The sequence below is a fragment of the Ziziphus jujuba genome, chromosome 8, assembly GCF_031755915.1.
Source record: "Ziziphus jujuba cultivar Dongzao chromosome 8, ASM3175591v1".
In the NCBI taxonomy this organism is placed as follows: Eukaryota; Viridiplantae; Streptophyta; class Magnoliopsida; order Rosales; family Rhamnaceae; genus Ziziphus; species Ziziphus jujuba.
Genome location: NC_083386.1, coordinates 4,615,470 through 4,628,564, shown reverse-complemented (window position 1 = coordinate 4,628,564; position 13,095 = coordinate 4,615,470). Strand labels below are relative to the sequence as shown.

At 35.8% G+C, this 13,095-nt stretch overlaps 1 protein-coding gene across 1 annotated transcript; it reads left to right on the top strand.

The window, feature by feature from the left end:
- The first annotated feature begins 5,055 nt into the window (after positions 1-5,055).
- Positions 5,056-7,993, top strand: LOC107404197 (uncharacterized). The gene is made up of 2 exons (XM_048470010.2): positions 5,056-7,079; positions 7,706-7,993. Exon 1 carries the CDS (start codon positions 5,640-5,642, stop codon positions 6,735-6,737), a length of 1,098 nt encoding a protein of 365 aa, XP_048325967.1. The 5' UTR covers positions 5,056-5,639; the 3' UTR covers positions 6,738-7,079; positions 7,706-7,993.
- Positions 7,994-13,095: the final 5,102 nt, after the last annotated feature.

Below are 13,095 nucleotides of genomic sequence, written 5' to 3'. Positions count from 1 at the left end.
TATTTTTCTTTTTATTTTTCTTTTCTTTTCCTCACGTGGGAAAACACCTTCTTCTCTTTTCTTTTCCTTTTCTTCCCTTCTCCTTCTTCCCCGAGCCGGTCAAAAAAAAAAAAAAGCAAGAATTCTCCCTCTCTCTCTCTCCTTTGACTCTCTCCCCCTCTCTCTTTGACCGACCGTTTGGCCGGATTTCAGTCGCCGGAAAGCCACACACGCCGGCCACCGGTGAAGCCCATCTCCCCGCGACCTCAACCTCCAATTTTCCCGGCCAGTCGCCGCCGGACGCGCCCTCACCGTTTCCGGCCAACCTAGCTCGACCCATACCTCTATTCCACCATTTTTGACCCCTCTGAGTCCATTTCCGGGGTTAGATTGCCCAAAATCCCCACCGTTTGAGAGATCCTTCAAGTTTAAATTCGGCCAAAAATTTCCGGCCAAATTCCAGCCACCGCCGGTCGAATTGAACTCAATGGAGGTCGGTAATGTGATCCTCATCTCACAAGCTTTCCATAGACATAATTTGTCAATTTTGGATAACGTTTGTGTTTGACCCCCCAGGTACCGGGTATTATTTACCCGAATAAAATATTAATTTATTTGACTGTGTGTGAACTGTGTTCTAGGAGCACGGGTGAGTCGTGGAATTGATCCCATGGTGGATCATGGTTTAATTGCGTGCTCCAGGTGAGTGACCCACCTTTAATAAATATTTTGGGGTAATTAATTATATTTAATTGCTGTTAAATTGGTATCTGAAATTATACTCATGTGGTGGAATTTAAATATAGTCGGGAAAAAAATATTATTTTATATATATTTACCCATTGGTGCTAAATGGAATTTTGGGTTATTAAGAAATCCCCGATTTTTATTATTGTGATTAAATGGTATTTATTACACATGAGCAAGTATTTTTAGTAATTCGTTGTGTCAGGACCCGTCCAGAATTCCTTCCCCGGAACCCTAGACAAGCCCTGATCCCAGGGAAATACCACCGAACCTTCCAACGGAAAATCCGACAGCACCTCCCCTAAGGGTAGGACTAACCAAAAATTACCTGCACTGAAAACACACTTCTAAAAACATCCCCTTATTCCTCCCACAATACTACAAATTGGTTCCACAAATTTCAACACTTCAAAATAAAACAACAGCAGCAACCCAGTGCAATAAATAAACAATACAGTATACAGAGCATTATACAGATACAACAAATGTGGAATTTATAAAATGACAGATAAAGAAGTAATACAGAATGAAGAGGAAAAAGGGAAGAAAAACTTCTTGAACCTTCGGCAACGAACTGAGACGTTGGGCTCGCCCCAGACAATCAACGTCTCCAACCTGGACCTAGGGGAACGGAATTTAAGAGTGTGAGATGCTAATCATCTCAGTGAGTGACCCTATCTACTATACAATATAATATCACGGTAATAAGTATATAGATAATAATTAATTGGAAATAATAATTTCTCTCAAAACCCTTACAATTCTCTCAGTTGGAAAAGTTCCCCTTTTAAAACCTTTTCACAAAACCCTTTGTTCGTATTCCCCGAAAACCAAGACATCAAATAAATACCAGAAACAGTAATAATTAATTTTAATTCCAATACAGCTTTAAAACATTTTATTTTTTTAAAACACAGTTCTGAAAATCATTTGATGCACCCACTATATACCAGTGGCGCCAACAGTACCCAGCGTCCGAAGGTACCGCCAGACAGGAGGTTATAGAGAGAAACCGGCATACGGTCGCGTGGCGTCCCACTGCGCCGCTGCTAACCTGGTGTCCCGGCCAAGGGGGGGTGGCCTACCCTCATCCGTTGGGAACCACAGGACAACCTCATAATATCAACCGCGCGCTACTCACACCTACCTGCGCGCTAATCACAACCGCGCGCTACTCACACCCACCTACGCGCTAATCACAACCGTGTGCACACTAACCATATCACATATAAACAGAACACCAGTACGTGCACGGTGCATCTAAAAATCATAAAACTCACAAATTTAATTTATATAACAATTTTCACATTTTGCATAAACACAGCGGGCATAGTCCATCCGCTTGAACCGGGAAATTCTCCACAATTTCTTTATAATCAATACCATAATTTCCATGATTTTCAAATCCACCAACTCCCAAATCCACCAATTCAAATATTCACATTTTCCCAAGCATAAATAATTCTTGAAATATAATAATTAAATCTCATAATATTCCATTGGCATATTTTATAAAAATTGAAATCACCAACATAACCAAATATTTTCCTTGAAATATTTGAAAATCAAATCATGCCCAATTTAATATTAAAACCACAAAAATTTCAAAATCCTCAAACCCATAAAATAATTTCACATGGCATAAATTTGTAAAATGCACATTTTCTTAAATCCAATAAATTCACCAATAAATCCACAATAAATCAAATAAATATTTGGCACATAGAAATTAAATTTCAAATATTTAAATCACACATAATATATTCACCAATTAAATTCCCAAAATTAATTTGAAGGTGGGTCACTCACCTGGAGCACGCAATTAAACCATGATCCACCACGGGATCAATTTCACGACTCACCCGTGTTCCTAAGACACAATTCACACACAGTCAAATAAATTAATATTTTAATCGGGTAAATAATACCCGGTACCCGGGGGGTCAAACACAAACGTTAACCAAAATAGGCGAATGATATACCGAATCGAAGCTCGTGGAACGAGGATTACCGGAATTTGGCAGGAAAGTTTCGGCCTGTTTTCAATCCCTCGTATCTCGCACACCGCTTCGAATTTTTGAGATTGGAGGCCATTTTTGAACTCAGGGGACCCAAAATAGGGGGAGAGGAGGCTTAATTGGGATTGGGCTGGCCGGAAAACACAAGAAAAGAGGAGAGAAAAAGTTTGCCGGCCGGCGGCTTCTCCGGCCCGATCGGCGCTCGTCCGGCGGCCGGTCACCGTGAAAATTGGCGGTTGAGCTCGTCCCCTCCCTCCGCTCGTCACTGGCCGGCGCGTGAGGACTGTGGGTGGCCGGAATTTAAAAACACGGGAGAGAAAGAGACGGACGGGAGAGAAAGAAAGAAAGAAAGAAGAAGAAGGAGAGGAACAGGATCGGGCCTTGTGGCCTTTTTTTTCCCACGTGGGGAAAAGAAAAGAAAAAGAAAAAGAAAAGAAAAAGGAAAAGGAAAAGGAAAAGGAAAAGGAAAAAGGAAAAATAAAAATAAAAATAATTAAATAATTAAATAATCAAATAATAATATTATTATTTAAAATAATAATAAAAATAATTTGATTTTAAACATGGTTGACATGTGGCATTTCACCATGTTGACACATGGCCACCTTCAGTAAGTCACACGTGGCACATCGTTATACGTTCAAAAAAATAATATTAAACTAATACGGTATTTGAAAAACTCTACAGGTCCTTAACTTTCAAACCACATGTCCAAAAAGGACGTGCCGCCAGTCTACGGACTCGTATCGACGAGCACTTCACAACCATACATGAGTCAAAGCTCAACCTTGCATGAATAAATAGTCAACTCCGGCACCCCTTGGACAGTTTGGATCTCAACTTGTTTTGCTCATAACTTTCAAACCGTAGCTCCGTTTTCAACGTGCTACCAGTCTACGAACTCATGCCAATGTGTACTTTGTAACGGTACCTCAGTCAACCTAGAATTCCAACCGGGTCAAAAAGTCAAATTTTAACTCCTTGGTCAACGGTCAAGGTCAACCTCGATCAACGTGCAAAAATTTCCGACATGGTTCGGGACGGGGTGTTACAGATGTGCTGCCGGATTTTCCGTTGGAAGGTTCAGTGGTATTTCCCTGGGATCAGGGCTTGTCTAGGGTTCCGGGGAGGAATCTTGGACAGGTCCTGACAATTAGCATCTCATATTTTTAAATTCCGTTCCCCTAGTTCCAGGCTGGGAGACGTTGATCGTCCGGGGCGAGCCCGACATCTCAGTTCATTGCCGAAAGTCCGAGAAGCATTTCTTCCATTTTTCCTCTCCATCCTATATTACTTCTTTATCTGTCATTGTATTAATTCCACATTTATTGTATAATGCTCTGTATACTGTATTGGACATGTAGTTATTATTTATGCACTGATTTACTATTATTCATTTGAAGTGCTGTAAATTTGTGAAATCAAATCGTAGTATTGTGGGAGGAATAAGGGGATGAATATAGAAGTGCGTTTTCATTGCAGGAAATTTGTGGTAAGTTCAACCCTTAGGGGAGGTTCTGCCGGATTTTCTATTGGAGGGTTCGATAGGGTTTCCCTGGGATCAGGACTTGTCTAGGGTTCAGGTGAGGAATTTTGGACGAATCCTGACTCTTGCTGCCTCTATATGAGACCACATTTTCATCGCTATAGAACCATCATGGAATTTTCGGATACCAATTTTTTCTTTTCTTAACCGTGTGGACTATGTAAAATAGAATGAGCATCTTGGTCCAGCTTCCCCATGTCCAAGCTTCTCACTTGCTGCCTTTGTATGAGACCACATTTTCACCGCTATTGAACCATCATGGAATTTTCGGATACCAATTTTTTCTTTTCTTAACCGTGTGGACTATGTAAAATAGAATGAGCATCTTGGTCCAGCTTCCCCATGTCAAAGCTTCTCACTTGCTGCCTTTGTATGAGACCACATTTTCATCGCTATAGAACCATCATGGAATTTTCGGATACCAATTTTTTCTTTTCTTAACCGTGCGGACTATGTAAAATAGAATGAGCATCTTGGTCCAGCTTCCCCATGTCGAAGCTTCTCACTTGCTGCCTTTGTATGAGACCACATTTTCATCGCTATAGAACCATCATGGAATTTTCGGATACCAATTTTTTATTTTCTTAACCGTGTGGACTATGTTGGCTTGCAGCCACCATAGTTGTTGGGCTCTTAATAAATAATATTAATCCTAAAAGCTGGCGTTCTATGTTGACTTGCTGCCACCGTAGTTGTTGGGCTATTAATGAATAATATTAATCCTAGAAGCAGGCGATGAACATTACAGTCCAACAGCCCCTCTTCTCTCCTCCGTCATTACAAACATTTTTTTTTCTTATGCTTCTCGCTCTCCATTGATCTACCTAACAATGGAGTTTCAACTGTGGATCCCCAGTTATATGTATTAAAAATAATGAGTACGTTGGTCCAGATTCCCCATGTCGAAGCATTGAAGACCACATATTTAATATCGGTCGATGTTTATGACCCCATCTCAACGCTATAGAACCATCGTGGAATTTTCAGATGCCAATTTTTTATTTTCTTAACCGTGTGGACATGTTAACTTGCAGTCAAGCTCTTAATAAATAATGTTAATCCTAGAAGCAGGCGATGAACATTAAGTTCAATTCTGTCCTCCGTTATCACAAGACTTTCTTTTTTCTTATTCTCCTCGCTCTCCATTGGTCTATCCATCAATGGAGTTCCAAAACATTATTGTACGGAAAATTTCCGGTATCCCCGGAGCAGTGCTCCAGGAGCATTGAAAATTTCTCACATTTTTCAAGTTTTATGTTTCTCTCTGTACTCCATCTTGACCAACTTTTTTTTTCCTTGGCTTCCACCAACAAGCTTTTTTTCTTGATCTGTCATTGCTGTGGCTACCAATGAAGTTCCAAAACATTGTAGGGGCTGTTCTAAGGTTAATCTTTGCTGCTGGAGGCCTGATCTTACTGTTCCACGGATCCTTCTCGAAGATACAATTTGAAGATCACGCAAGCTTGAAAGGCACGTGTTTTATCATTCTCAGTCTTGGTGTTGGTTTCTTTGTGTATAAGCCTCTGGAATGTAATGATATGTTTGAGAAGTTACGTACGATGCATTTCTTGGTGGGTGCCGTCGTGAAGTTACTTTTGCTGGGTTTATTCTCTATGGTGATTTTCTTTACCAAGTATCCCGGGCTCAAACTTCATCATTCAGAGGGAAAGAGATCGCGGAAGGTATATGATTTATTGGGTGTTGGATCGTTTTCTGTTTTTGCTTTGGTGATATCATGGGAAAGGCGGCATGGTGGTGGGGAAGGATTCGGTGTCTTCGAATATATGCTTGAGTTGACTATGGATGCTTCTATGGAGATTCCTGCTGGACATGAGGATGGATCAGGACCAAATCTTTGGTATATGGTTGGTGCTTATGTTTATTGTTTTTTGTTACTTATCATCAGAAGTTATGGGAATTCCTTGAGTAACTCTGCTGGTCAACAGGATACTCTGTTGCTAGACCAAAATGAGAATTCCTTGAGTACTGAACAAGAAATCAGAAGTTATGGGAATTCCTTGGATAACTCTGTTGGTCAACAGGATACTCTGTTGCGAGACCAAAATGGGAATTCCTCGAGTACTGAACAAGAAATCAGTGACCTGGAGTTAGGGTTGAGGAATAGAAGGAGGTTGCAAGAAGAAAATTATCAGCTAATATCTGATCATAGGAATTCCTTGAGTAACTCTGTTGGTCAACAGGATACTCTGTTGCGAGACCAAAATGGGAATTCCTTGAGTACTGAACAAGAAATCAGAAGTTATGGGAATTCCTTGAGTAACTCTGTTGGTCAACAGGATACTCTGTTGCGAGACCAAACTGGGAATTCCTTGAGTACTGAACAAGAAATCAGTAACTTGGAGTTAGGGTTGAGGAATAGGAGGAGGAATAGGAGGAGTACTGGAATAGGAGGAGTAGTGAACAAGAAATCAGGAACTTGGAGTTAGGGTTGAGGAATAGGAGGAGGTTGCAAGAACGAATAAACAAAAGAGGACTACAATAAATGTTTATTGAGTGTGATAACAAGCATTATTGAAGTGTGATTATATTATGTGAATGCATGTTGAAGAACCTTGGGGATGCTCTAAGTGGAGTTATATGAACACACTAGTAGAACGAACATACAGAAGAGGAGCATGCCTCTGGAGGAGACATGCATGGACATCAGCTGAGCACGCCGAGACATTTCTGGACCAACCGCCCCTTGGTGGGCTCATTGCGGCAATCCAATCGGCAGCCGTCGTGATTCAAACCTCTTATCTACCTTTTTACATCCATATTTAACCAATGTGGGATTTATCTACCTGTTATTTAATTTTTTATTTTTACATGAGTCTTTCTTTTGTTTTCTGAATTTTTCTTTCTTTAAGTAATGGTTTTTTCTTTTTTCTATTGCTTTTTGTGATTGATCTCTCTCATTTTTCTTTGGCAAAAATCCACATACTTCTGCATGATATATGCACTTTGTTTTTCCTTTGTTTTCTAAAATTGGATTAATTTACTGTTAAGAGGGTCTTCATAATTTTATAATATTATTGAATTTGGTCACCAAATTATTTAAAGATCAAATCTGTTACTAAAAAAAAGAACAATTTTCAGTCTCTTCTTCAGGATGGTGCAGTATCAACTTATCAGCCCTTTCCCAGAAAGAGGAGGAGATTTCAAGTCCCACAATTAACTCCTTGGAGGAATATTTATCGCTGCCCAGTATAAAATATAATATTTAAAATTATAAAAATAAAATAATTCAAAATTTAACATACCTAAACAATTTTTAATTCAAATTCAAAGTCTGGCATGTTTTCATAAAAGTTTGTCATCATTAATTAATATATTCCTATTTAACTTGTAAATAATTGTTCTTGACACTCAAAATCCAGTAATTCTAAGTTTTGTAGGATATTTTGCATGTCAGTGCATGAAGCCGAGAACAACAATTTCCATGGAATTCCTGGACAAGATGATGACTGAGGACAAACTCTGGGATACAATTGGTGCTTACGTTTTTTGTTTTTTCGTTCGTTATCATCAGAAGCCACAAAAGCAGGGGTCCATAATTATATGGGATCATTGCACATTAGCTTGAAGTCTTTGCAAAATGTTTTTAATTATTATATTTCTTTACTACCAAAAAAAAGGCATAGCCTGAGGGGTTTTCTTGGATGATTATCATTTTAAATAATGAGTTGTTTAGAAAACTATTCAATGCACCTAGTAAAAAGCGTGATTTTCAATTGCAAATTTGACTGCATTATATTAAATAGATGAAGTTTTTTTTATATTGGGATGGGGGGTTATTGCCCTAATTTTTAGTATTGACCTGTTCCCACAAACACTTAAAATAAAAGAAACTGAGCACAAGAATTTCAATACCACATTCAATGTTTTATAAGATGTATAAAACAAATGGTCTGTGGTATTATGGAGTACAACCTGCCCGACTCCATAATTTTTTATTTTTTATTTTTTTTTGGCTGCTGGTTGAACTTCCTAATTTGGCTGTGACAATTGCTGATTCTTTCGAGAATATGGATTTTATAAACTATTTGGTATATTCAATCATTTTTCACATGTACTCTATTCATGTCTCTTGTTGTTAATGCCAAGTCCAAATGGGTATGCTTATTTCTTAAAAAGGGGCGAAATATGATTCTCTAATATTCCTACACAAGGTATTTACCCAAAAAAAGTGTATATATATATGTATATTCCTACACAAGATGATAATAGTACTCAATTCGAATTTACATACATAAGAGTGTAAAATATTGCTCTTAGTTTTTGAATATAAAAATTCCTAAGACCATCTATTGGATTAATGATAACTGTACTAATTTTTTTTTTTTTGGGGGGGGGGGAGGGAGATCACGGTATTAATTTGTTACTAAACATAATTGTTGAGAGTATCTCCAAGAAATTTTTTATATCTTTATTTTGAAAAATTAATATGTAAAAACAATTTTCAATTCATTTTATTTTAATTTTTTAAAATATAAAGTGGATTTGACTCTCCAAATTTGAAGAGTTAAAAATATTTTTTATTATTTAATGATTATCAAATTTATACTACTATGTTAATATATTTTAATTGAAAAAAATTTTTATTGGATCTATGAAGAAAAATAAAAAAAAAATAACAAAATAATTAAAAAAATTCTGATAAAAAAAAGAAGAAGAAAGAAATATAATAATAAATATTTATTAAAAAATAAAAAAAATATAATATAAAAAATATCATTAAAATAGATTTTAAAATTTAATATAATATAAAAAATATTATTGAATAAGATATTAAAATTTAACTTTTTAAATATAAAAATATTTTTTATTTTTAAATGGTATGAGTCGGATATAATTTAAAGTTCACCTGATTGTGTGGCCAAAAATATCACACAGTGGATAGCCAAAGGACCATTTGTTGAATCTTTCGAGGTAGCCAGAGGTCCCCTGGTGGAATTTTTGGCTGCCAATTCAACCTTTGGTTCCACATGATGGTCCACATAGTGCACAAAATGTAGTTAAAAATTCAGTTTTTACAGCGTAAAGAATTTTGCGCTTATATATATATATATATATAAACAGTTCGTTTATAACGTGGATAGTTTTTATATGGGTAATAATATTGGTGATGATTTTTTATAGTATTGGTAACGATTTTTTAAAAAATTATTATTAATATTATGAAAAATCGTCACTAATATTACAGTTCTCATGCGGACCGTTCTCACCATAAAATTTTCGTACATATATATAGATATATAAAGATATTTGTTCTTTTTACGCATAAAAATTTGACTTTTGTTCGCTGTCGTGGTTGAACTCCTACTTTTCGAAAGAGGTGGGACTTGTGCGTGAGAAGAGGGAGCAGTGCTCTCGCGGCACTGAAAATTTGCCATATTTTTCAAGTCCTATGTTTTTCTGTCTCTACTCCGTCTTGGTCAACTTGTTCTCAAAAAGCTTATTTATTTTTTCTCTGTCTTTTTTCTTTTATATATTTATTTTTTTTATTGTTTTGGTAATATATTTTTTCTGTCTTCTTGATCTGTCATTGCACCCATTGCTGCAGAAACCATGGAGTTCCAAAACATTGTACGGACTGCTACAAGGTTAATCTTTGCTGTTGGAGGCCTGATCTTACTGTTCCACGGATCCTTCTCGAAGATGCAATTTGAAGATCGCACAAGCTTGAAAGGCATGCGTTTTATTATTCTCAGTCTTGGTGTTGGTTTCTTTGTGTTGAGCCTCTGAAATGTAATGATATGTTTGAAAAGTTACGCAATATGCATTTCTTGGTGATGCCGATGTGAAGTTACTGTTATGAATACTAAGAACAAATTCAAATTCAAGAACGTAAAATCTAAAAACCAACACAGAAAATTTATCGAGGTTCGGTCGATCTACGTCCTCGTGCTCTGGTGTCAAGCTTCTGCATTATATAAAATTGTACATGTTTACAAGATGTAATTCAGATCAACAATGGTGATCTCACATAGAAAACCCAAGAAACCAATCCCAAAGATGGCATCATTACCAATAAGGTGGATGCGTTGAGGTATGGGGGAGGAATGATGATGCCCTTGTGGCAGTGGCGTGCGATCTGGTAACGGAAATTAGCAATGATTCTCTCCATCTGGTAACGCTAATTAGTAATGATGCCTCTGTGGCAGAGGCGCGAATTAGGAAATTAGCAGGTACACTGCGAACGAGAATTAGGAAATTACGACGTAGAAGATGATGCCTCTGTGGCCAGGTGGATGGGTTGAGGAGTAGGAGGAGGAACGCTGTTGAAGAAGAGGATGCCTTCGTGGCACTCTGCTAATGTCACTGCCACGGAAGAATCATTGCCAAAATTTAGCATACCTAAACAATTTTTTTAATTCAAATTCAAAGTCTGGCATGTTTTCATAAAAAGTTTGTCATCATTAGTTAATCTATTCTTGTTTAACTTGTAAATAATTGTTCTTGACGCTCAAAATCCAGTAATTCTATATTTTGTAGGATACTATGCATGTTAAATGCATGAAGCTGAGAACAACATTTCCATGGAGATTCCTGGACATGATGATGACTGAGGACAAAATCTGGTAACCAAATTGGTGCTTACGTCTTTTGTTTTTTCGTTTGTCATCATCAGAAGCCACAAAAGTCGGAGTCCATAATCATATGGGATCATTGCACATTTGTTTTAAGTCTTTGCAAAATGTTTTTAATTATTATTTTTCTTTACTAGCATAGCCTGAGAGGTTTTCTTGGATGATTATTATCTTAAATAATGAGTAGAAAACTATTCTCAATGCACTAATTAAAAAGCGTGATGTTCAATTGCAAATTTGACTGCACATTAAATTAAAAAGGTGAAGTTTTTTTCATTATATTGGGATGGGAGATTATTGCTTTAGAAAAAAATAATTTTTATTATTCAGCTGTTCCAGCGAGGACTTAAAATAAAAGAAATTGAACACAAGAATTTCGATACGACATTCAATGTTTTATAAGATATATAAAATAAATGGTCTCTAGTATACGCATTATACGCATGCTAATAGGATGTTTGAATAGTGGTAAAGTTAGTGAGAATTTAAAATTTTTTTGGAGAAGTGAAAGTTTCTCCTGTTTGGATAATTTTTAAGAGAAAAAATTTATGGATCCCAATGAAAAATAAATTTCGTAATGTGGGAAACTGATAGAGAAAGTGGATCTTGCTAAATAGATGTTATTCTAAAATTTCCTGAGAAACTGATATTATTTATTTTTTTAAATATAATTTTATCTTTTAATTTTAATATATAAATTTATTTAATTATTTGTAAGTCCTATTTTTCTTTATAATTAACCAAACACTATAAAAACAAAATCCTAAAAAAACTCATTCTCAGGAACCTGAATCCTAAGAAATTGATCCCCAAGAATTAGTTTCCTTCAATATTTTCCCTTTAGCCAAACATCCCATAAAGAGAAAAAGACACTCATATTTATAAGTTTCCCTTTTTTTCTTTTTTGGCGGTTGAGCTTCTGAATATGGCTGTGAAAATTGATGATTCTTTGGAAAATGTGGATCTTATAAACTATTTGGTATATTCAATCATTTTTCACATGTACTCTCTTCATGTCTCTAGTTGTTAATGCCAAGTCCAAATGGATATGCTCATTTCTTAAAAGGGCAAAATATGATTCTCTATTATTCCTACACAAGGTATTTACCAAAAAAATAATATTCCTACACAAGATGATAAAACTACTCAATTCGAATTTACATACATAAGAGTATAAAATATTCCTATTAGTTTTTTACTATAAAAAAGCCTAAGACCATTTATTGGATTATTGATCATGGTATTAATTTTTTAGTTTGACTACTACAGAATTGTTGTCGACTCTCGAATTCCAATCATTCTAAGTTTAGTACAACTTTTTCATGATATTTTCCTTATTTAGGTCACAAAAGGTCTTCTTTGTAACAATTCACCCAAAAAAAAAAAAAATGGTCTGCTTTGTAACAAACATTACACTTGGTCTTCTTCTAAATTACTCCTATGTGCTTTCTGAAGCATTTTATATCTTTGCACTAGCCTCTTCTAAAACATTGGAGTCCAGTTCTATATACAATTTTTGGAGTTGCGATTTTCAGTCACAAATTTGATTGCATGTTTAAATGCATGAAGTTGAGCACAAAAATTTTCATACCGCGTTCAATGTTTTATTAAGATATATATGGTTTTGTGATATTATGGAGGACATGCCCAACCCCAAAATTCATTGTGAAGCTCAAAATCTTCCTTTCTTTGAGCAAAAAAGCAGTGTCCTTATATGCGTGTGCTAAACAGAAAAAGACGGTCAAATTTATGAGTTTGTGTTTTGGCTGAGCTTGTGATTTTGTCCGTGACTCGCTCATTTTTCGCGAACTGTCGGATTATTTTTTTGTTTTTTTAGTATTTTGTATATTAAATCATGTTCTGTGTTACATGTATTCTGGTCATATGTTTTTAGTTCAGTCTACATTGGTATGCTTTTGTCCTACTTAAAAAGATTTACATTATGTCTATCTAATTGTCCCAGAGAAAGTGATAAAAAAAGGCTGTACTTGAAGTGGTTACATTTTTTTGAATTTCTTTAATCTGTAAGTTTATTACCTTTCTAGATGACATAAAAATAAATAAATAAATAAATAAAATTGAAATAATCTTAACACCATGCATTGCATTAATTCATTGCATTAATGGTTGGGAAGTTGGTTTACCTATGTATATCAAACTCACACCATAGCAGTTTTTTCTATTTTTAAAATTGTTGATAAGTTTTGTTTGG